The sequence below is a fragment of the Oxyura jamaicensis genome, chromosome 2, assembly GCF_011077185.1.
Source record: "Oxyura jamaicensis isolate SHBP4307 breed ruddy duck chromosome 2, BPBGC_Ojam_1.0, whole genome shotgun sequence".
NCBI lineage: Eukaryota > Metazoa > Chordata > Aves > Anseriformes > Anatidae > Oxyura > Oxyura jamaicensis.
The window spans coordinates 19387652-19413840 of NC_048894.1; the positions used below are offsets into that span (position 1 = coordinate 19387652).

At 36.3% G+C, this 26189-nt stretch overlaps 1 protein-coding gene across 8 annotated transcripts in view; it reads right to left on the reverse strand.

Moving 5' to 3' along the window:
• Positions 1-26189, reverse strand: part of MLLT10 (MLLT10 histone lysine methyltransferase DOT1L cofactor) — a 122451-nt gene that overhangs the window by 65036 nt on the left and 31226 nt on the right. For 5 of the 8 annotated variants that reach the window (XM_035317296.1, XM_035317302.1, XM_035317297.1 and 2 more), the window contains 6 exons: positions 20603-20712; positions 14982-15085; positions 12397-12490; positions 10306-10401; positions 5045-5091; positions 762-861 (listed from right to left, as the gene is read on the reverse strand). In XM_035317296.1, the coding sequence (XP_035173187.1) occupies positions 762-861; positions 5045-5091; positions 10306-10401; positions 12397-12490; positions 14982-15085; positions 20603-20712 (551 nt within the window). The remainder of the gene's footprint in view (positions 1-761; positions 862-5044; positions 5092-10305; positions 10402-12396; positions 12491-14981; positions 15086-20602; positions 20713-26189) is intronic. The other 3 variants (XM_035317298.1, XM_035317304.1, XM_035317299.1) reach the window with 2 other exon arrangements.

Here is a 26189-nt window from a genome sequence, read left to right on the forward strand (position 1 = left end):
TACTGATGGCTAATTAATTCAGCCCTGACTCAGATGTCGAACATTCCCACATGAATGGTACAAATGCTTTTCCAAATCTGAAGTGAGAAAACTCATTTCTTAACACTGCTGCCCATTCTGTAATACCATTAATGTCTTTTTTTATTTTTTGTGGATAGCAAAAATGATTACTGTAGTAACCAGAACAGTCAGATTACGCAGAAGCATAATCAGAACTGTCTTTATTATTTAATCCTCTATATTGCCCTCTGAGTTAAGTATTTGCCAGAAGATTAACAGGAAAGCAAGACCACAGAATCTAAGAGAGCGGACTGCTAAAAAAGACAAATTGATATTAAAAGTACATGAAGTACAGCTTTGTGTACTTTTTACATCAAGTACCCTTATTTTTATAATTGCCAGCTTAAATGCTTACAGGTTTAGTAACAGCTCAGCACACAAAAGTGAATTTCAAGGGAAAGATTTTATAAAACTTCTCAAACTATTAAACAAAGTCAATGAAATAAAAATTACTCAATTCTTAGTGGCACCTGAGTGATGCCATTAAATCACTCCCAATTTAATTACAGAAATCTAAGGCTTTCTTCCTATTATAAACCTTGAAGTGTTTTCGGATTGTGCATTACAGGAAAATATAACGTGTGCTTGAGATCTATAACTTCCTTGCCATTTTACAACTCCTGTGTATACACTAGAATGATAACATTATGAAATTTCAACCTAAGTAACTGAAGTGGAAGAAGAAAAACGCATCAACTTACTTTCTCTGTAGTTACAGTAAGAGATGGAACCAAGGATGGCGAAGACTCCGACTGCTTCTTGTATTTTTGCTTGTGTTTATCTTTCTCTTTGTATTTCTGTAAGTTACAAAAGAAAACATAACCCGGGTTCAGCTTCATCTTTAACGTAACCTACTTTAAATACACTGAATGTTATCAAAATTTAAGAAAGATAACGAAAACAAATCGTGTATTTTTATTTACTTTCAAAATATACAAACTGAAATTCTTCAATTATAACCAGTATTAATGAATCCACCATCATTAATATCCACCTTGTCAAGAATCAAATAAACAACTAAAGAAACTAGATTAAAAACAAAGACATGGCCTTCTGCTTCCTGCATTTCTACACCTAATATTCCTGTCTTCATGCATCTCCACACCTGCACAGTATTTTTGTTGGGATATTACTGTACATTGAAGTTTTAGCTTTGGCTCCCCTATTGGCATCTCCATGTGTAAAAATGTGAAATGTTATTTCAATGTCATTCCCAAAACGGTGCATGCAATTTATATACTAAGTGATTTCATTAATTTTCTATGTTAAACCGAACAAAATACCAAAAGCTATATAAATCATGTCCTTTCTAAAAAGGCTGAGAATGTATTCATTTTAAACACGTGAAGCATTAGCAGTGTGAATGAAGTTGTACAAACAGAAAATAAATTCTTAACCCAGAGCCTTCCAAGAATAGTAGAAATCTTCCATATTAGTAGAAATCAGTTCTTATAGCATTAAACAGACTCAAATTGCATTTATTTAAATAATTCAAGTGATGAATACAAAAAATAGAGTCTAATAAAGTTAACAGTTCAACTTGGAATACAGTAGGAGTTCAGTATTTTCACTAATTCAATGAAGAGCAAGTCTAGAGGGCCCCTTTCTTCTTATCATCATAATATAACAAGTCCACATTAAAAAAGAAACAGCAGGCCTGAGAGAACGTTATTGAAAATACACTAGAACACCTAAGTATTTTATTTTGTTGCTAAAATTTTACCTACTAGAATACAATATAGAAAGTTCCTTTGATTGTTTTAACACTTCTTACAACTAAAAGGAAGTTTCAAGAGACGACTCTCTAAAAGACTGATGGGAATATTTCTGGGTTTGGTGGTTTGTCTCCCCCACCCCATACAAGATGAGGAGTTTTTCTTCCCATGTGCCCCTGAATAGAAATATGGAATTTGCCCTTCCACTACAAAGTGTGCAGGTGTCATAATTACAATGATGTACGCCACAAATAGGAATTCAAGGTTTTAAAACCTAATATAGGCTTGTTGAGGGGATTTTTGAGCAGAGATTTTTGTTTTGTTTTGTAGGGTTATTGTTCGTTTCAGGCTTTTGGGATTTGGAAAACAGAAATTTGGAAAAAAAAATGAAAAAGAGAAGAAGGATTCAAACAGCACCACAGTCATTTCAATCATTTCTTAAATGCAACAGTCCAAAAAGTGCTACCTCATACTGCCAAAATACAAGCAAGGATCTGGAGAAAACAAGAGCAACTACATCAAGTTTCCTGTGTTACCATCCAATCTGTTCCAAACACCATACTTGGTTGATTCAAAAGCATTTCATTGGTGCTAGTTACCCAGCTTTCTATGTCATCAGTGCACATGCTTAGATAAACTTGAGTAGCAATTTCACTGAACCCCAAAACAAGCTTCCAGAAAGAAATTATGAAACGCCATCTAAGCCACTTCCCATTTAATTTTCATCACTTCAATAGGAAATTCAAATCACCCCGAAGGATTTTGGAGGAAAGAGATTTGCAAATGCTTTTAAGATGAAACATCGCAGCAACGTCAGTAAACAACAGGAAACATTTAGGTGAACGTTTCACAATTTCTTGTGTTGACTTTCTAGTGTTTTGTGGTTTTTGTCATGGGTTTTTGTTTGTTTTACTTCTACCATTATTTTTGCCTGAAAGGCAGAGGACTGTAGAATTCTGATCAAAAGAACAGTCAAAAAGATTTCAAATTATATTCTGTAATGCACTGAAATCTCTTTGATAGCAGTCACAAAAGGATTTCTCATGAAGAAGGAAAGAGGGATATGAAAAAGAGGGGGGAGGAAGGAAGGAAGGATTAAAAAAAGGGAGAGGGGGTGATGTACAGGAGCATAAACTTGAAGAGACTTGAACCTGAAAAGAAGATGCTTTAAATCCTATAGAACAAAGCACGAGCAACCACATCAGATGTCTCCCCCAGACCCAAAACACCAACATGCAGTGAGGACAGGTTACCCACATGCTCGCAGATGGCACCGTCAGACGTCACTGAGGGCCACTGGCAGGGCACCCCATCCACAGGCCTTTCACACAGGAAGAGCTCAACCCCAGGAGGTCTGATGTCCTCAGCTCTGTATTCCCTCCTCCTTTCAGGTTATACCTCCTCTAACAAATAATCTCTCTCCCCCTCACCTTCTAAGAAAAGTTCAGATGCCCTACTTCTGAATGCGAATTGACTCCAGATGCAAATAACATCAAAGAAGCAGGGCAAATTTCACTGCAGGAAAACCTTTGAAATGAACAGACAGATTTTACATTGATAAGAACAAACGTTCTACAACCTGCTGAGAGGAGGAGACGTAGCCCCCAACAGGGTGAGCCCTTGCAGTTGCACCCTTGTCTCACCCTAAAGATGCACACAAAGTAGAGTGAGATCCTCTTCTGGGTCCACAAAAGGAGTAACAGAGAAACATTAATTCCCACAATATTTTACAAACATGAAAGCTTTCAAACAAGTTGGCCTCAAAGGAGACACAATCTAATGATCTTTCCCTCCACCAGGAAAAGAGTGTACAAACAGTTGGTCCTCCCTGGCTACTCACGGGGCTTTTTGTCAGACCTCCTCCTCTGGTCAGCCACAGCTCCTGAGACAAACACCCATCCTGAAAGCCCCCCTCTGGTGGAAAGCCACCATTCTAGAGAAAGTGATGAAAGCAACTGTGTGACAGTAAAGCAAATCTTTATTGAAAGGAGAAAAAAAAGAAAAGCCAGAAATTATACTTAACAAGGACTGGAAGTAGTGCTGCTAGTAAGCAGAGCGCTGAGGGCAGGCAGAAGACATGCATCCCAGTTACATACTAAAAATTATTTTTAAAAAAATATAAATACGCATGAGTTCAATTATTCCAAACAATACATTTTGTAAAAAACAAGGGTTTGCAGAAAAGCATTTTAAGGAACATTAATAAATACAGGACCAGCTACAAGCAATCTTCAGTCTTGGTTCACGAATAGGTAGCTCATCAGACCAGGTTCGGGCAGCTCCTGAAACCTTTCTTACTGTAAGAAAAAGATGAGGTCTGATTGCCAGCCAGCCACTGCATAAGCAGCTGTAGTATTATTTGTCCTAGAAGATGAAGAGCCCTGATTTATGATGTAGCTAAACAGAATACAAAGTACCCAGAGTTCATATGTCATGATTAATCAGAGAGCTCTATTTACCACTGGGAAGCTCATTTTGGGCTTTTGTTTCTTACAATCAAAACTATGTAATACCTTCTTAATAAAATATCTACATACTGCAAGGTAAGAAAATAAATCTGGTCCAAGGCTTCTGGAATTCTACAGCACCTTCTGTACATTGCCCTCTTTGGGGGGGGCAAAAAAAAAAAGCTGAAAAGACAGCAACAAGGTACATTTCAGTGGTGTCTATTTCTTCTACAAAGACCAAATGTACAAGACTATTAAATAATATGATCTCACAAATACAGTTTGGTTCCAACTCTTTGGTGTTTTATTTTTTTGTTTTGTTAAGCTCATTTACACCTTGGAGTATCTACATTACTTCAAAGACCAGTACTTGTCCACTCATTTTCTTTAACATACTTTCAGATTTCTGAATGAAAGCATCTAATCAAAATACCAAGTTAAATATACTTGTATCATTATTTTTTTTTAGCTCTAATCTGCTACCAACAGAGTAAGTGTTATCACATCCATGTTCCCCAGGCTGGACCTCAATCTCCAGAAAAACTCGATTAAGCAACTGATAGCTTTTTTAGTACAGATGGAATGGATGACTTCAGCTTTTCTCTAACTGCATACTTTTAAAACATTCCCACATGTAAGAATCATTTAATTTGTTAAACGCTAAGTACACTTATTTGCAATTCATTTTTGTCTCTGGAATGCACCAATTTCTCCAAAGATGTTTCGACAGTACTTCACTTCATGAAAGTACGTTTCGAAGTTTGGCATTTAACAGTTCACCATTATAAAAAAAAAAAAATCTGGCCTCTCTCTCTCCCCTTTCCCACACTGTGTAGTTTCCCACACCTTCTATGTGCCAGTCCAAACTTCTACAATGGCAGCAACAAAAACAATCAAAGTGGATAGTTTTCTGCTGTTTTACCAAGTTAGGTTATTTCAGCGAATGAGCCTGAGATGGATGGTAACAGCAACATGGAGAGGCAGAAGCAGAATGGAGGAGCAGGAGCTCACCTGTCTGCAGAACGGGAGACTAACTTCTGTTTTGGAATTACCAAAACACATGCACGCTATCAGCAATAGTCATTGCTTGGCCCCTCAAACAAAAACTGCTTGGCTGACCTTGGAGTATTCCATTTTTACCCCCTTCTCCATCACCAAAATCACAACCCCTACTACTTTTGGAGGAACATTTTCAAATCTAGCTCCCTTAGCGATTCCTGTAAGCAAAACCATCCAGATGTCTAAATCACTAGTTTTCAGCCACTATTTTTGACTCCTCAAATAATTGCAATGTATCCAAATGTTCTATTATCACTGAGTATTCATATTGCTGCTTTTGTTATTCATGGATTTTCTGCACCATCTTTCCATCCCTGAAGTTTGTAAATCCATCGCTGTCACCATCACAACTAACGTCTTCAATAAAAAGCGGCATATAGCTCTTGCTAACCCCTGATACAAGATCTGTTTGGCTCTTACTAGTGACTAGAAGCTTTTAGTGATACAGCCATAACAATTCCAGAATGAAAGATGCCCACGGTCCACTCCACACATCCCATGTTCAAATCCTAATTTATCTGGTTTTGACAAGAACAGCCCTAGCTCAGGCATTCATCTATCATTTTATAGGGTATAACCCACAGCAGGAAAAGTGAATGCAGTGGCAGTGTTGCTACAGTCACAGTAGTAAAAGGATATATGCAAGGGGTGGTTTACAGTACAGGAGAGGTGGAACAGTACTGCTGACATTACTCAAGTACCTATGTATTCGGCTGTAGGCACAAAGCTTGTTACTACCTACCAGTTCTTCATACAGTTACTTAAAAGACTCGGAAAAACTCATTTCAGTACAGTGCTAATAGTCAGAACTTTAGCTGTCAGTCATTAACAGATTCAAAACTTGGCAATAAAAACGCCATCCAAAACTTCCCTACAAAACTAACAGACAACAAATCTTACTCAGAACAAGCTACTTTTTTTGATATTTAAAATATGCTGTTCTTGTTATTTAGACAAAGACAGACATTGATCAAATGCAATCAAAGTCAAGCAGACCTATGACCTATAACGACCTATTTTTAGTGCTCAGGTGTCGTTTAGTTTTCAAATTAAGACAAACTACATTACATAATTTTGTCAAGCAAGAAATGTCCAAGTTGCTTCAAACTTCAGCTTACTTTTTACCTCAGTTGTTCCAAGTGACTCTCCTCTATCTTGGCAGAGTTCCACCACTAGGGAGTTAAGCAAAGGATGGTACAACACACTGAACTCAACGATCAAAAAATCACAATCTGTCAAATATAGTTGACTTCAAAGATTTTGAAATTGTTGATGAAATTAAATAATGACATAACAACGGACATAATAAAGAAAATTAACACCTAACAATACCTGAAGTATGTAATGGTTATTTTTAACTGAACGTATTTTGGTTTATCCCTGATAGGTCACAAAGAGATCTGGAATAGCAAAGTGATTTTTATTTATAAAACCACAGCTCTTGTTTAATGAGTGTGGAGAGAAAAAAAAAACTTACTACAGTAGAGATCTATTCAAAATTCTGACACTGAGCATTCCTCTCAGAACTCCCACAAAAGCCACAGTGAAAGAGTTTTACAAAAGAAACAAACAACTAGCAGCTAATGCTCCTCTCTCATGTCCTTCCTTGCACCATTCAGCCATTTCAACACTATCAAAGATTGTCTTTAAAGAAATTGAAAATCACTGTAAGCAAAATTTCTTCAGAAAAATGTTTGAGAATTTTGCCATCCATGGATTATTATTTTTTTAATAGTCTACAAAGACTAATACCCCATCATAGCAAAGAATTTTAAATTTCCCCTTCTTCATCCACCCTGAGCAAAGCACTTCTGGTACAAACAGACTTAGTTAATTCAGCTCCTAAAAACATTTTTTAGAATTCATAAACATACAATGCCAGTAAACTTGCTTAATTTTCATGGAAGTGGCACTTCTACCACTTTCATGTGGCACTTCTTATGTGGCACTTTATTAAAGCACCTTTTTCCCAAGGTGATCCAGACACATTTAAAATTCATGTTTTATTCCTTTCCAAAGATAAGGCTATCAGGAACACCAGGAATAAGGTGTTCTTCCACAGCCTCATGTTGAGTAAGTTTTTCCCCAAAAAAAATTAGATAAACACCTGGGCACTGACAAAATGGATACTGTAACAGGATGTCAAGCAATGTAGTACCAAAAGCTTCATCTCTAATCATTTCTAAAGAACCTCTCTCCCTTAGCAACTAACCATTTTCAGTGCAGCGGACTAATTCAGCAGCAACTAAGCTATTTAATCTGTAGTTCCAAATTCCTCATATCAATTAAATAATATCCAAGCTTTTGGGGTTTTACTCTTATTATAATAATACCCTCATATAGTTGTCATCAATTCTGTAAGCACAGTGCCCAGACGAGACTCATTCTTATTATGAAGGAAAACACATCCTTCCAACTCGGTGTTGATTTACAAAAACAACAGTTACCCACACCGATATTTCCAGACCAAACTATTCTTATGGCAATTTTATATGCAACCAATGGATAATTATATTACTCAGATCTGAAAAACTACGTCCCATCTTCACAGAATGGACAAGGTTGGAAGGAACCTCTGAAGGTCAAGTCCAACCCCCCTGCCGAGCAGGATCAGCTAGAGCACGTTGCGCAGGATGGCATCCAGGTGGGTTTGGGGTATCTCCAGAGAAGGAGACTCCACAACCCCTCTAGGCAAGAAATACAGCTCAACCCATACAGTTTCTTCCTGGCACAAACGGAAATTTTTAGAACGCTTAAAAATCAGATTACCCAAATTCCAAGCTATAAAAAAACAGATTATCCAAATTTCCAAACTACAAAGATGAAAGAAAAAGTAAATATAAATTTGTGTGCTCTTCGTGGTAGAAGAAAAACACCCTCCCTAAAACTTTTATATCGGGCAAAAGATACACACATTTACTCCAATGACAACAACTGAGATTCCAAATGGATTTGCAGAAGAGGAAATAAGGAAAGTCACCCTAAATTATGACCGTTCTCCTCCAAGGTACAGTATATCAAGTACACAGTACATCAAAACGAGACATCACACGCAGAAGGTAGTCAACTTTACCAAGAGAATGAGTTTCCAGTACCACATATGTTCCATTGACTGAAGAGCAGTGTTTTCCAAAGCACAAATCATTCCTTGACCATAGAATAAGTCAGATGAAACCCCCAAACAAGAAGTTTGTAGCTACAAGTTAGGTGATTAACAGTTCCAGGAAATTGCGACTTTCTTCTACCAATTGGTGACTTAAAACCAAACACTGCCTCATTACACAACATATAAAGCAAATTAAACTTAAGTGAACACGCTATAACATGCCATAAGAACCTCTGAATGCCAATTTAAGCGTGATGCAAACCGCATTGCTTCACTTGATCTTGCAGATCATGCAGTCTTCTTCTACCTTTCATGAACTGAAACATGGTACTCCAGAAATTTAATCTTATTTATGAAAAACTTCTCAGAGCTGCAGAAAAAGGCCAGGACTTCCCAGTGCAAAGTCCATTAACTATTTCTAGAAGACCCTAGTGCTGGAGAAGCCAAGCAGTTAGCAGAAAAAATAGCAGATACGTAGGCCAAACACACTGTTAGGAAGACCCCCCAGGTGTTCTTGAAACATTTTACAGGCATTATGACCAGAAGCACAGTATCTCCACTCAACATCATTTTTTTCTTCTAATTCAACTTTAAGGTTTTGCCAATATGAGTGAAAACCCATGCCATTTTAACAAAACATGACCAGCAATACAACAGTGGTGAAAGATTAAGCAAATTAAGAAAAAAAGTAAAGCAGTATTAGTAAGGTTTTAACTTGCAGGTAATTGTCATCTGTAATTCAAAATTGTTTCCTTCTAACTCCATTTTGCTACAATAAAAAATTGCCAAGAACCCCATACGTTTGTTTTTGTTGGTCATGAATTTAGATTTAGTGGTACAACGACATCACAATGCATACACTCCTTTATTGCCAGATGAAGATTGAATTATTCACCTCAATTATTAAACAGACCTAAAGACACTTTTTAGAAGGTTATCCTAGAACAATGAAGATTAACATCCATCCAGAAGAAACAAGTGAAATACTAAGGAGACTGAAGGCCCAAAGACTGACATTTGTTATTGTATTTCCTGTGACTATATAGTTCCTCCATACAATACATATTCAGTCAATATATATTTTTAGTTCAAATTTTTATGTTATGCTTTTTAATAATACAGAATTAAGACCACCCATACTCAGAAAAGTCTATTAAGTTAGCTGTAAAGAATGCATTCAGGTGAGCAGATCTGCATGTATTCTCAGAAAGGAAGCTAAAAAAAAAAGATGCAATGCAATTTGTATTGTTGTGTCACTGCGTTAAACTAATAATCATCAGAAATTCTTTTTTTTTTTTTTAAATATGAATTTAAATTCTTGAAAATATCTGCCACTGACAAGAAGTTAGTGATTAGCTATGGTCTTTGCACCCTCACCAGAAGATTCCCAGGTGACTGACGAAGTATTCTACCATGACAGCAGGCATGACCACCAGTCATGCTAAGTCATTCACTAAGACGAGTGAACAACCAATGTCACTTCTTTGATACAGAAAGAGGTGCAACAGATAAAAACGTAATGAATTAGATGCACCTGACTATCCACGCATTTGCTAAAATGTCTACTTACTTCTTCTTCTTTCCCACCTATTCACAAAGACTAAAAAAAAAAAAAAAAAAATCTAATGGAAAAACTAAATCAAAGGAAGCTGTGTGGAAACAACCTTCCCAACAGATGCTGGTTTTGGGATGCACACTGTAACAATAAACAAACAGGAAAAGGAAGGTGCATGTACAAATGCGCCTCAAGATGTTTCCTCATTGGACCCTACCACCACTACCTTGTCATCTGTGTTATTCAGTGCTTCAGGAGCAAGATTTCCTTCATGCCTTTCAGCAAAAGTTATTTAAATGTTTATCAGAAAGTGTTACTATGAAGCAGATGTGCCACGTAATTAGCAACGACAAATCCACTTACTTTTTTCTCCTTCTCATGATGTTTATCCTGAGAGTGAGAGGAAGAATCACTTAAACTTTGATCATATGACCTATTAGATCCCCGTTTGCTCTTTTTCTAAAAAGAGAAAACATATTTATGGATATAGAAAAGGAATCATTTGAATAAAAAAAAATATAAAGCATTTCAACTGATAAAATGCCTTACTACTTGAAGAAACAAAAACCTCAATTAGTGAAAACCTGACAAATAACTAACATGAGTACAATTAACAGGACTGCCCGTTGTACATCCTATCCTTACATCTATCCTTATACTGACTTTTAGACCTCCCATGCAAAATATGCTTCCAACAAAGAAATGAGATATACCACCTTCTGAAAGTTCAAAGATGCTAGACATTTTAAAGTTTTCATAACAAAAAATAGAAAAGTTGCTGCTCAAATGAGTATCACATGAAGCCACCATGCTAACACTGCCACATGCCTAAAATGCAGTCTGAAAGAGTTGTTTTATGGCTTCACAATTTATTAATCAAGTGACCTCTCTGCAATATTTTCATTAAATTGCTTACAAAAAATGCAGGGTGCTATGGTCACGTATGCATTTACGGGCAGTACACATAATTGCCTGCATTTCCATAACATTTAAGAGTTTAGCCTGAGACTAGAAATATTTCATGCTAGCCAGTGCCTCAAATGTGTAAGTTATTGTATCATAACTGAGGTAGCATAAAGAATTTCAAGTCAGTGCTATTCCAAAGTTTTCAGTGGTACAATAGATACACCCCATGCACCATCTTCAGTAACAGATAATAAATACCTGCATTTGCCAGGCATCAACAGCTACAATATCCCTCAAGAAACACTAGAACGCTAACATGATCTTGCCAGTCTTTACTGTTCTTACCACTACAGTTTCATAATGGAAAGTTAACTAATTACATGTCAAATATTAAGCTGTGTCTTGATCATTAGTCTTACATTTTAAATAATCATACATGTTTTTCAATCACAGCTGCACTGGCACATTCATATCAAATACAAAATAGTTAAAGAATTTGCCTTTGCTGCTAAGCAATACACATTTTTTGTTCTTTTCATATACCTCGCTCAAGATTTAAAAAAAAGTCTTAGCTTGGATAGGATCTAGAAAGCCCTGACTTATCTTCATTACGAAGCAAACTCATCAATATTCACAAGAGCACAGAGCTAACCTCACCAAGCTTATCTTCTAGAAATCTAAAACAGCTCGCTGACCCTGTTTTTACCTCACTGCAACTTGTTCAAGGCTCAAATATTCCACTCTTTCCACAAGTAAACAACACTTCAACCATACTTACAGTTGCATATGAATTTAAGTCTATATATTTAATTTTCGTAAGTCAATATTCACAAATAAGTCCTTCACATCCACACACACACAGACATCTGGAACAGTTTTAAACTGGGGTTAAGAAGCGAAATGAAAAACTCAAGAGATCTGATCCAAAAAACTACTGAAATAATTGAGAAACGTCAAAGGTGTTTTATTTTTTTCTTTTTTTAAAACAAACCAAAATCAAACCTCAAGTCACTTCTTTGAGGTTGTGTTTTGGAGAATAGCTAGGGAATATCCACTGGTTACACAGTGGAGACAGCACAAAAGGAAAAACAGTAAAAATAGAGTGACAGAAGGATAAAGAAATGGAGGCCTTCTTTACGTTTCAATATAAAGGATAGCAAGGAAAAAAATATTTTCTAGATTGTTCCAAAATGGACTAAATTCCTAGAAGCCAACTAAAAAAAATAGCGAAAGAAAATATTATGGGAATTTAATGAAATCAGATACTTTTGAAGTATAAAAATCTTTTACTAGTATATGTCACAGAGCACCCTAAAAACTAGATGTGCATGCTGCTACTGGCAGAGGGGAAAAACACATATTTAGGAAAGTAACCATTTACAAAAACATTTCTAGCTAGTAGTTCTATAACTGCAATTAAAACAGTGTTTTAGAAAAATCCCATCTACTTTCTGAGATGCATGAAAACATTATTGCTAGTGTTAATAGCAATTCAGAGTGGAAGAACAAGTTAGTGCCATTTAGTTACAGAACGTAACCAATACTTACCAGCTTACTAAAATGGTATTTACAGTAGCCACAGTATTGGACATTATCTGCACCATTGCCTTCTTCTTCACAGAGAAGTCCTGCAAACTGCGCACTAAAAATAAAATAAATCAAACAACATCAACTTGTACCAAAACATCACAGCTGATAACGTATGGACACTTGCATCTGCATTTAATAGAAGAGATTTCAACATCAGTGACTTGTACCAGCATGCAGCACCCCAGCCACCTTTACAGTCCAGTGGAAAAGCTGTGGTTCCTATTTAGGGACGATACCTTCTTCATAAGTCTATGAGCCATTCACACAAATGTATAGCTTGAATTTACATTATTTATGCAGCTACTCCCACAAGTAAGTAAACCAAGCAGCAAGCAGTTGACAATGATTATTAGCTCAAATTCAAGTCAAAATTATTTACGGAAAGAACAGGTTTTTGTTGTTGTTTATTTGTGTTTTTGTTTTTTAAACAAAACTGTGCTGTGGATCCAAAGATTTTTTTTTCTAAAGTTGCATATATCCTTCTCTGCTCTGCCAGGAAAATTACCTTTTTTCTTTTTTCTTTTTTTTTTTTTAAATAGAACTTCAATGACATAATAAATCAAACCCTTTTTTATTGGTTTAAAAGACTGTGGCAGGTTAATTTCTTTTTTTAAAAGAAAATGACTTATAATATCACTTTCCCTGGGTTAATATTGCCTCATTCTACTACATTTTTCAAATCAAATTTGCTTTGCACCATTTTTAATGTTGATTTATTTTCTGTATCAAAGCCAACTTAGATATTGAAAAAAACAAATATTCAGTTTCATTTTCTATATCACTTTAATTAGCATAATAATGCAAAGTTACTGGCAAAGTGATGCAAGGAAGTATTTAAACCAAAGAACAACATATACGGAAGCTTGTTTTCATTGCTTTTAAAATCATTGTCCTCTTATTCATACATTACATTCTTGGGCAATCCAGAGATACTGTCTACTAAATACATGCACACCTACAGTAGATGCCAGCTACAGAAAACATTTAACAGGATCTCTTTAAGCAGTGATTTGTCATTCTAAGCTTCTCATACAAAAGTGGATGGGTTCAAGCTCATTCTTCTTCAGACGTGAGTTTTGTCAACTCAAAACTGACACACCTTGCCCTGGACCTCTCCTTTCTGCAGTTTTTATATTTTCCTTCCATTTTATAAACATTACAGAAGCCTCTCAATATCCACAATAATAGAACTCCCTGGCTAGATATTTTGTTACATACCTGTTCACAGTGAAATAAAATTCTAAGAATTAGCAAGAATAGGAACGGTATTTTTATTCTGAACAGAATTCTCATGTTCTTTTTACACTCACTGAAAACATGATTTTGGAAATAAGACAACAGATGAAAAGGACTCTTTTGAACACTTGGATGCAAACTCTTTTTTCACATCCATATGTAACCTCTCTACATGATATACTAGATCTCAGGAGCAAATTCTGTTTTCACCAGAAAGCCAAACTTGACACTGATGACATTCGGTGACAGATTAGATGGTTATGAATTAAGACCTCAACATCCTGCCAGATACTCAAGTACTGAGGGGGGAACACATCAAAAAAACACAACCACAGAGAGGCCTGAATGCAAATGAGGATGTGCAGAGTTGCAAAGAAATCAGAACTTCCATCTGCACATGGCAAAGTATCACTTGATTACACTGAAGAAAACACATTGAAGTAGGTGTGCAAATACGATTTCCCTGATTGAGCTGGCACACAGAAATGATGAAGCATACTGGGGCACTCATAAAACAGATGAGTAAATCCATAGATAATGTACCCAGATAGCCTGTGTACGTCTGCTATCTATTATAAAATAGCTTCATATGAACTTGAAAGAACAAATAACTCCTGGAATTTTTGGGGTAGAATTCCCTTTTCCTGCTTTTACATGAGGTTTAATCTATTTATCCATCCTCTTTTAGAAACCTATAAAGTGAGACAACCATCTCCTGAATGCTTGCCATCCATACTATCTTGAAGCAGAATGAATCACATGGACACGGCTGTTTTTATCCAGCAGCTATAGATGAAACCTAAATGAATAGTTCAGGATGGATGTGTACCATTTAGATAAAGCTAGTGAGGTGAATTACCCTAAAATGCTTGGAAATCTATACCAGCAGCAGTCACTTTACTGCATTTTTATGTATATTTCAACATTCTTTCCACTGCCTAACCCAAAGTAAACATCAAATCAGCTAGCAGGTAAACAATGTCTTCACATTCCTGTATCCTATAAAACATCATAAAAAAAAACACCATAGAACAAAAAACATTAAACCTTGTTCACAAGAGCATGGAATACTTAATCCAACACAAGGGTGTATCATCAGACAGCTTTTGCAGCTCACAGCGATGTACAGATGTATATGCTACCACTGTCATATAGTTAGTAAATTCTAAGAGAGGTATTTCAATGCAAGCCACTTTACTGTATTTATTTAGAATGTTTCTGAGTAAAGAAAGAGTTTATTACATAGTATACAATTGATTTCTTCTAGAAAACTCTTTCAGAGTTGTTAAATAATAAAATATACTTACCACGTTACGTGAAAAGCTTGCCGGCATCCATGTTTATTACACGTCATGCAAGCACCAGAGGCTGCTTTACTTTCTCTGCCTTGCTCATCACAAATATAGCAGGTCTACCAAAGAGAAAATACTTAACATGACAAAAAGCATACAAACAAGTTCTATGTTACTCGAAGGAGACTCTGCAGTAAGAACTGCTGAATTCTGCAGCTAACTTTATATAAGAACTTTTTTTATAAAAGTCTAATTACAAGTGTTTGCAAAAGGAGATTACCTGTAACACTTTGTCAATACTAATGCAATATGAATGCTAATTTATTTAAATTATATGCTGCCAACTAATCAGCCAAAATGGTCAAACAACCAAAGGCTAATAGCATTAGATTTCAGGATTTTTCCTGCTTTCGAGTTTGAGTTTATGTCCTTTTAGGTCACAATCATTTTCACATTCATTTAACGTTACCCGCATTGTTGGCATTCGGAAACATCTCAGTACACTGAGTGCCTAATGGCAGTACGAACCATACAGTACGTATGCACACCTCTACTCAAAGCTACCAACAGAAAAAAAATCAAGCTTAAAATTTTATTTATATGTTTGGGGTAAACAGTTTTCAGAAGTCTCATAGCATATGATGTTCAGTTACCTTTAAATGTTGCTTAATTGATAAGCATCATAGAAACTCATCAAGCAAGAAGGTTCTCTAAACAAAGTTTAAATTAATATACCAAGCCCATTTCAAGTTTAAAAATAAGTTAAAATTAAAACAACCTGCTCTTTACCTGAAAATCTTTTCACAAAATTTCTCTCAGTGTGTGTGTCTTACTGGGATCCTACATTTTTTCCCAATTTTTACTCTTCTAATTACCAAAGTACCATCTGGAGAGACTTATCACATCACATCGATATCATCAGTTGCAAACTATGGCTCAAGTAAAACTTCAATAGTTAACGGTTGATTCTTAATGGAAATATCCTTCAGCATCAGTACAGTCAAGTGTTTATTTCTATAATAAGACAGAACCTCACGGAAGGGACAAGCATTACTAATACATTGCTACCTGTGTAGAAATCCCCCTGGAAGATATTAGGTGGTTAGTGAAGGAGAAACAAATTTTATTTGGCTTCTCTTTTGTCTACCATTTCAACTATAACCTTCTTCTTGCGATTGCATCGCAACCTCCTCCAGAAAGGCAAAGAAAACAAGTAGAATAATAAATAAAAAGAACATCAACAATGGGTGGTACGAAAACATGGTGTAAGAAAAATATACCAAAACATCATTGAGATTAAAAATGGAAAAGGATATAATGAAAAACAAGTATTGTTTCAAAAGAAGTGAAAATGAGGGAAATTCTCAAATCAGAACAGACTTGGACAGAGTTACCTAGAATAACACGTAAAGTCAGGCAAAGCAGTTTTGTTATAATGCAAGGCTCTAGGATTGAAGAGTCATTCTGCATGGTTTTCACTGGCTTTTAAAAAGCATTATACCCTACAGATAGTACAAGCCAACAATCATAGCCCATATTCTAACATTTGAAGGCTCAGAAAGGGGGACTTCATTCTTTGCCTGGCCCCCTCTGTACATCACGGTACTGCATACAGGTAAGTCAGTCATTTGGCAGGGGCTGAGACTGGCTGCTCTCTGGCTTTCCAAATCATACGTGACACATTTAGATTTTACGAACAAAATAGGTCATCTATCAACTGCATCTAAGTAACTATTTCTAAGTCACTCCGAAGTAAGGTACCCTCCCTCTATAAGCAGAGAGTTCAACAGACCCATAAAACTCAAGCTCCCGTCACCCTTCTGTATTTTTCCTTAGAGTTTTGCCTTAATTTTTTTCCTCATTGAAGCTCAGAAAAAGAAGTGGTAGAAGCACGCTGCTAAGTAAGGACATGGGCCCTGGTTTTCAATACTATTTACTGCATTTAGGATGTGTGGTTCAGGACCCCTTAGACTGTAAAATGACTGAAGAAAAAAATGATGAAGACTGACTAGCTACACTACAAATTGAAACAACATTGTGGACTGCCTACCAATTTTAACAAGCTCAGTGAACTTCCATGCTTCCTACAACTGTCATAAGAAATACAAAGTCTGTTTCCTGCGAGTTCTCTCTAAAGCTCAGCCTCTCATAATTCTATCTTCTCTTGGATGCCCAAACAGCTCTTGAAGCTCGAGAAGCTTCATCTTCCTTTCACGAAGCAGAAAACTGAAGATTTTCAAACATTTGCAAAGCCATGCAATTGCCACACCTTCCCTGAAGCCTCTTGAATTGAGAAGTGTAAAATGTCTCTGTATCCCAGCACTATCTTCAGAAGTTTTAAGGGAAAAGAGTACTTAACCTTTTCCCAAGCTCAGTAGAAAATAAGGCATTACACAGAACTTTGCACTCCACAAGGAAATTTTACTAGAAAACATGACAAATATCTTAGTTTCTGTAACAGCGAAGAGACATTTTGCCAAGCTGCCTTTACTTTCCTACCAATACATTTCCTTTCAAGATTCAAAATGCAAACCTTCTTTACAAAAAAAGGCAGAAGGGAAGATGAGGCAAGGAAAGCCTTGCAAAACAAGAAGTTATTTGAGAAACTTTGTACTCTATTTGTAACTGCTACCTAAGAGTATTCTGGGCTTATAGAATCAAACTTAGAAGTTGTCCAGAAATTTCTCACCGCTGCAGCAAATTCTGATATAAAAGTCTATCAACTACCTGGTGGTAAACTAGATGGATCAAGAAACTCCAAATGCACTTATTTTTTAATCAACTCTGAATGTAATTACTGCTTTTAGCAGCCTCTTCCACTACCAGTTACTTTCAAATGAACCTAAAAGAGCCAAACAAATCTCACATAAAATAAGAGATTATCCATACATAAGCATCCAAGAAATAAAAAGCACCTACTTAATGCGAGAGCAACTACTGGTCCATTCCTTTTTGGAAGCAACCATGTAAGAACTCCCCTGTTAGTTAACTCACTAACCAGGTCGCTCATGGGGTTCACTCTATAACGTGAAGGTTTTTATCCCAGAAGCAAACAAACATCGGAGAAACAGTGGCCAAATGCTTTTATATTAATAAGCCTCATGCTTTGGTGTCTGCTGCGTTTCTACTCGTATTCAAAATTTTTGTACCTTGCCATCTTGCATATTTTGCAGTATTCAATAAAGAAACAACTGCACAGAGAATGCTACGTGAAGTATTATCTCCTGGCAAAACTCCAAAGAAGTTTATTTTAAAGACCATGGTATATATTCTCCCATACGATGATTTTCATTGCTCCATGTTTTCTCCCAATTCCATATGTCAGCTTCCCACACTTACCCAATCACATACACAGAATTACGTAGGACTTCACAGGAAATAAAATCTCTCTTTAAAATCATCTCTTTCCAACCCAACTTGACTGGCAGAATTAAATTGGCACTACACCTCTCTAAAACCCTGGTGTGTTTTTTTTTCCCCCTAATTACATATGAACATTTGTTCAAAATGTGCAATAAGTCTTAAGAACTTTTTGCCATATGTACTTTAAAAAGGAAAAAAAACTTTTCTTTCCCATTTCAGCCTAAACAGTATGGATTAATTGATAAAGTCAGAGCTAAATGCTTTATGAAGTTGCTAATCTAAGGAATGTATCATTTAAATAAACACAATTTATACTGAATAGCAAGTGGGTGAAGTTACTGCCCGCAAGGCTACCTGAACAGGCAATTAGGAGTTGCATTGATTTGGGGGTTACTGCTCAATACTAGACTACTTAGGAACTGGTGGCAGTGTGGCCACAGCAGGATCAAACTCAACACTGCCTATAGATTTATCCAAAAAGTGGGGCATGGCCTATCAGCGACTCGCTGTCACATTCTGTCCTGTAAAACTAGACTAGGCAGTGAAGTCAGATGGATTTCATCAGGATTTCATCGACTGCACTTTAGTAATTTCATTCTCCTGACACCCACAATTACTATCTCTCTGAACCAAAAAGGCTAAATAAAATCCATAAAGTCTGTGTTCTGGAAAAAAGAAAAAATAAATAAGTACCAATAGCAGCAACTTGTAGGCTAGGGGTCCGGTCCCAAACCTTGCAATTTCTGATGTATTACCTTAGTATATTTTAAAATATAATGTATTGGCCTTTATGAAAGTAGCTTTTGGTCCTATTTTCCATAGTCTAATCAGAACATCAGCCAAAAAAGCAGAAAATGAAAAGCTAGACAATAGACAATAGTGAAATAATACAAAATCCAAAGTATTCACTGAAATTTTTAAAGTGGTTAAGAAAGAACTACAAATAAAGAAACCACTGTGACTACTGCATAGAGAAAAGCATGGAAAAGGAGAAAACAGATACGCTGTTGGCTCAAAGTTGAGCACAGAAAAAAGAATTATCTGCAACAGCAAATCTGTACAGCTATGTCTAAGCACAAAAGATTTATTAGCTCTGCATCTCATCTTGTTGTTGCACGTCCTTGCTGATGCAGAAAGAAGCTGATACAGATACTCAGGTAGTAGGTAATGAGAAAGCATTAGAAGGACCCAGTTTAACGCTTGGCTTTTCCCATATACTGGTAAATATGAAGGGCAAAACATATGAAACAACAATTATGAGAAGGTGAAACAGACGAGGAAAAGATCAATGTATCAAAAAGAAAAGGGAAAAAAAGACATGTAAGCTGAGGAAAAAGAAACAAAAATGAAAGGTTACAGAAACAACTTCAACAGGACTGATTCCCCTGTAGAAAGAACACCAGAAATTTTGCTTTTTTTTTTTTCTTTCTTTCTTCTGTAATCAAGTCTATTCTTCCTTTGTTCCAGTGTTCACAAGCCACCATAAAAGAAAAAGACACTGGTGGTAAAAGGAACAGTACAAGAAAAATGTGTAATAAAACTAATCAGAAACGCAGACAGTTTGCTGCCTACGGAAGATAAAATACAAAAACACGAAGGACGAGGTAGTTAGGTCTAGTGGACAAGAGGTAGAATGGAAGAACAAGCAGAAAAATGTAGCTATCAGTATAGAACATTAATAAGTTAGTTCTTCTTTGGTACATAAAGTCTTGCCACGCTTCAAAAAACATTCCATCTCACGGACACTTATTTAGGAGCAATTCTTCTATTTATCCTACAAGCAAATAATCCTGTTAGAGTCAACACTGTTTACAAGATCAAAAGTCTGCAAGCTTTTGCCTTAACATATTAGCATTGCTGTTCTTCCTAAGAGAAACATTTATGAACATCTTATCAATACTTAAAACAGTAGGACTTAGTGGTAATTAATAACAACATTTCAAATAAGCTGTAATAACATTTTTACATATGGGAAATATTTCACATTGCTTTCAAAATAAACTATTATTCAAAGATCATGATATTTTTAATTAACAAAACAGTCTCTACTCTGTAAAAGAATAACGAGACATTGCTGATAACTTTGCAGCTTAATTGCATAATACAGCTTTCTTAATTCTTGAATTTATCACAGTCATAGAAGGAAACATACAGCTTTACAGTAGACATTCATGAAATTTATGTAAACTACATTTAAGTGTAGTTTTAGATTATTAAAGCTCACAAGTTTTAAAATAAATATGTTATATATAGATAAAAAGACACAATTATACCTTATTATAACGATCATGAGGAACAGACTGCAACACGATAGGTTCCATTGTAGAAACATTTGCAAACTGCACCTCGGGAATGTACAGAGCACAAACCACATGAGCCCAACCTACAAAAAGTTATAATTGTATTTAATTTAATGTTTTCTAGAAGCTCAAAGGACATTTCAATTATAGTACAACCCTTCACAACACTTTTCCCCATGGACTATTTTAACCATTTAGAACTTTACAGACATAAGTTACTTAAACTGTGTTTACATTTCATATTATCCAAAGTTAAGATGAGCTGTAACACATTATTTACGTTTATTGTGTAGAGAATTCCTACAAATAATACTCTACAGACTGCAAAGAGTAATGATTTATACAAACTGTGACATAAATGGAAAAACAGGTTGTTCTTAAAAGTTTATTGGATTAACATACTCAACACTTTAAAACTATGCAAATTCCTGCAACAGGGAAATACTGTCTGAACAAACTAGTATTCATGCAAGCATTACCATCATGTAAGACTTCTTTCTATTTAAAGACACTTTTATTTAAACAAAGCCGTTTGAATTTGACTAGGCCAATATTCTTTCTACAGGAATCCCACCACACCACCACCACCACCCCCCACACAAAAACCCCCACACCTAGCAAATCTCTTCTTTTCCTTGTTTAAAGATGCGGCCAATCTGTTTTTTCACAACCATATCAACTCCTGTATCCAGTCCTGTTCTAAGCAATTAACTTAGGGTCATCAGTAAGTGCTTAGTTACTTACCATACTGTGTTTTAGCAACACTTCAAGAAATAAACATTCCTAATTCTCCAGCATTTCACTTAAGGGGTGGAAAAAGCACTGATTCAGGAAGAAAACTCCCTTTCAAGCTTTCTTTGAATACTAAGATCTCGAGAGCTGGAAGTTTATTCCAGTGGAGGACAGTTTGCCCTAAGTGTAAAAACTGTCCATATTCTATCCTAGGCTAAATTTAACATAAGCTAACCCAACAGATTAATATACTGACATTACTAATAGAACGACAAGAGTGCTATCACACAGTACATTGCTACTTCATCTCAAAGTGAAGTTGATGTTGCTAATCATTTAGAATGAGTTCTCCTCTTTCCAAGGAGGAAAAATGAAAGTATTTCATCACAAGACCTTCAGAACACCTTAAAAGTAACTAATTGTGCTGTCCCGCTGCCCTGGCTATCTTACGTGTATGTAAATATTAAGGGCATAAAATTTCACATTTATGTAATTAGATAATCTAACTGATTATTAGATTAGGTAAAGCAAGTAAACTATCTTTATGTGAATGTATCATATAACGCAAAAAAAAACACCACCACTGCCCCACCATAGACCTTACTGAGCTTTGTTTTCATCTTGGATTTTTTCTTTTTAACTATTCTACTGACTCTAAAGGTTCTTAGCCTCTCCACTCAACTGCAATATGACTCTCAATCAGAGCTAAACAGGAAATGGTACTTAGAGTAGCACTGCTGAGGCTCTGGAATGGTATCTAGTGTCTGGAATTGGGTACATGCTTTCTCTTTATTTATTAAGTCACAAATCCTTTCTAGCTGCTTCCAGCTGATCCTCCCCCACACTCCAGTTTACTAAGTTGATAGTCATAGTTTGTATAAAAAACGAGAAGTAAAAGCATAAATCTTACAGTCAACATTCACAGACTGGTAAGCACACCATCTGTAACTAAATACAGTATCTGTGCTGCTTCATCGTTTTATTCACATATAGTTTGTAGAATTTTGTAACACACAGGGAAAGTATTAAACTAGTAAGAGAATAGGGAAAACAGAAGCCCAAACTGCCAACACGAGCTGTTTTTAAAAACTTTTCTACAGACCATTCTAAAATTATCATTAACAGACTGACTGGAAAAAAAATATATAAAAACTTAGTCTTTTTGTTCTCTGCTCTTAATGTCTTCAGGGAATCAGTATTTAAAAGGACTTTCCTAAGACTTGCACACTGCCCTAAGCCAGAACCATTTTACTAGAGACAAATATTAACATGGTGTTACTTGTGAATATTTATCTTTATTTCTCCACTCAGTAACTGAGATATAAACACCATTCATCTAATGAGGCCATTAAACCCATAGAAAAGCGACAGATAAAAATTTTGAAAGACTATTCTTCACTTAGTTGAAGATCACCACAAATGAATGGCAAAAGCTTTTACATTAAACGTAATTAAAACTGTTCTCCAGCTACAGTGACTTAAAATTGAAAAGATAAATACAAAAAATATACCATAATCATGAAAGATCACTTACTAAGCCAGCTGAGCTTTACATATTTTAAGCCACAAGTGAAGAACTTTCACTACAGGAAACCAGTTTCAAAAGTAACTTTAAGTGAACACCACTCCGTCACTATAAAAAAAATAACACTATGTCCCAAAACGTACAAGATCTATGCATTCTGATTTCAAAGAGTGTGTGTTATATACCCAGGACAGCTGTGGGCAAGAGCACACGTTCATCCTTCACCAGAACAAAACTGGGATGTATATAATGAAATGAAGCACAACAGCAGAACGAGCTTTTTGAACAAGGGGTTCAGAAGTGCTCAAGGAAATTAGCACAAGGGACCTTCTCCACTTGTTTCCAGAATGTTCTCTAGATCCCACATGATCTAGAAAGTCACAAACTGCCCAATGTAAATTTACACCATGGGAAAAATTGCTGTGCTCTCGCTACTCTACCAGCCTCCAATGCCCCTGTGATAAAGGAAGCCTACTCCAGGCACCAGCTCCCCCCTTCAACGTTACTTTGTCCGAAGCTTCCCTGCTGAAGAAAAATTAAAGTACGAGAAAGCAACCTGCAGCTCACCTGGGTGAGCCATACGAGACGTGTTCAGCAGCTTTCCCTGAAAAAAGCATAAGGAAGAAATTCCTGCATAACAAGTGCAGTTACGGACTGGCTGCCTGAGGAGGCCGAGCAATCTCCATCCTTGGAGAACTCCACAAAGTCTGTAGACTCCTCCACAAAATTCATGGGATTAAGGGAGGTCAAAATGTTGTTTCACCATACAAGGACCAGACAGTAGTGGAGGACATCCAAAAAGGAAGCAAACCACCATCATCTTTTCCCTAAACATCAAAAGACTACTCACTCGTGCTACAATCAGCAAGTAGTGCATGGAAACAAGGACACAACAGCCAACAAGGCCAGTGTGACAGTTCTCCTCTGTCTCACTGATGGAAGAATGAGTGACTAGCATTCAGACAGACTTCATTTGTAGTGGTTTCTGCAACCAAGAGGGCTCTTGACTAAACAACACAGTGAGAAAATGCCTCCCCAGTCCTCCCAGGAATGAGAGCAAATGCCCATGATTTTGCTTCCTGCTCTATCTCCTCCTTATGCCTTTTGCATTCAAAACTCTGCAAACATGCATACATAGGAGAGAAAGCAGAAACCAGAAATCCAGGACTACCCTCCCCAGGAAAACATCTCAAGGCTACACAGCCATAAGGCTACACACAATCCTTCACATGCAGTTTACCTCTAGCTACCTTATGTTCCTCACAACACATTAGCCCAGGTTTAGGAAGCAGGATTAAACCACACACACACACCCAAGGCATTATTCAGCATAACAGGACATTTTCCTTGGCAAGATCAACCTCCCCTGGCTGAGAAGCCAGAACCCATACTTTCCTCCTTCCTCTTCCTTGGCAGGTAATTCCATCATTCTGCTGCTTGGCCAAGAGAAGCTGCTTTGTCCTTCTTTAGGCAGCTCCTCTCAGACAGAGCCCTGCACTCAGGATCCCAACACAACAGAGAACCTCTTGCCCTGTACACAGCTGAGTTTGTCTGTCATTTCATACCGGATGACAGGGATGCTTTGCCTGCATAATGAATGTTCTAATGAAGTGGATTATGAAACATTTTAAAGAGACACCCGCCCCACCCAGTAAGGGAAGCAAGCCCACACTTTATATCTGGATTTATAATACTTACAACTCCATTAAACTCACATTTTTCAATTCACTTCATCTAAGCTATAAATATTATACTGTAAACATAAATTTCCCATTCAAATAACTTACTACATTGTTTTGGGGGAAGCTATCAACTTCATCAGCAACTATAAATCTTCCCTCCCCAACATAATTAAATCCAGCCCTTTCCCAATATTTAAAGTATGAAAAATATTATTGCATACCCATGTTTTAAGATTTTTTAAATAGTCTCTAGTATCACCATTCTACACCTTCAGTAACATTTAAAGCATCGTCACCAGTTAGTGTTGAATCTGAAATAATTTTATTACCATTCCCCTTCACCCCAAACAGGATAGGATACTCTGATGTCTAATTGTTCCCCAACCTCAGCCAGGGCCTAACTCAATTTTTCAGATAATTTTTGTTATTATAAAACTTACAGCAAGTCTTTTAAAGTCATCTATATAGACCTCACCCTTTCTTAATTAAATCAATAAGCTTCTTTGGTTGCAGCTCTGGGAGTGCCTATCTTGCATACAAACAACTGGCCAGTTTTATTTTTCATTCCTTTTAATTTTTCTTAGAGATTTTCTATATCTCAATTTACAGTAATTGCTAACAAAGTCTTACTCTTATTATAGGATTGCTTATGCTCTATTTACTTTTGCTTTCATCTTCCTTTCAGGAGAGCTTTAACTGCAAAGGGGAGGAAGGACAAACTTTTTTGCAACTGCATGTATTAGCATCGTGTAAAATATTCTTAAAGCTTTATGAACTCAGTATGTCTTTTCCCTTATGTAACTTACTGCCTCTCAGTCTTAGAGAAGGTGGCCATTTTATATACGTACTTTCTCAGTAATAATATTTGTACCAGATGATAACACCCATAAAACGTCTTATTTTAATATAATTTAACTTAAAACCAAGAAATTAAGAAAGTTGTTCCCAGGATTCAAATCAGCACCCGAGTCTGCTTGTTTCTGTGCATTCGCATCAGAACTGCTTTCTCTAAAACTGCTGAAGAAAAATACTCAGAGAAGGATGCTACGGGCTAGCAGATTTACTGCCTCTTCTCCTTTAAGCCATCCCACTGTTCTACAACAACCAATGCCCCCATCCAGAAATATTAAAGTATCAACAGTTTTGGGCTATTGCTTATTAGAGACAACCTACTGGTGACAGCTAGTTTAAAACTCAGTATATTTATTTCAATTGCACTTTCTAGTCCAGTGCTCCTTGCCTTTCAAAAAGAAAATCCACTTTGCTTTCTAAGATAACATTGCACAAGTGTAGCTAAAACACTTTCCTTTAAAGAGATCTCAAGGAACAACTTCAACCAACGTTAAAACAACAGCAAAACCACATATAAAACAACCCCAAGATCTACTTCAATAACAATAATACAGAAAACAGTTATCTCCAGTACCAAAATTGGAAATGCATGCCAAAACGCCTTCAAAGTTCACGTATGTCTTATGAAAACTTCCAGCTTTCCACTTGAGTGTTTTTTTTTTTGTTGGTAGTTTTATATATATATATAAATATATATATATATATATATATATCTTGACTTTATTCTGCAGGAAGCCAACCTACTGAGTTTTGCCAATTTTAGGTTTTG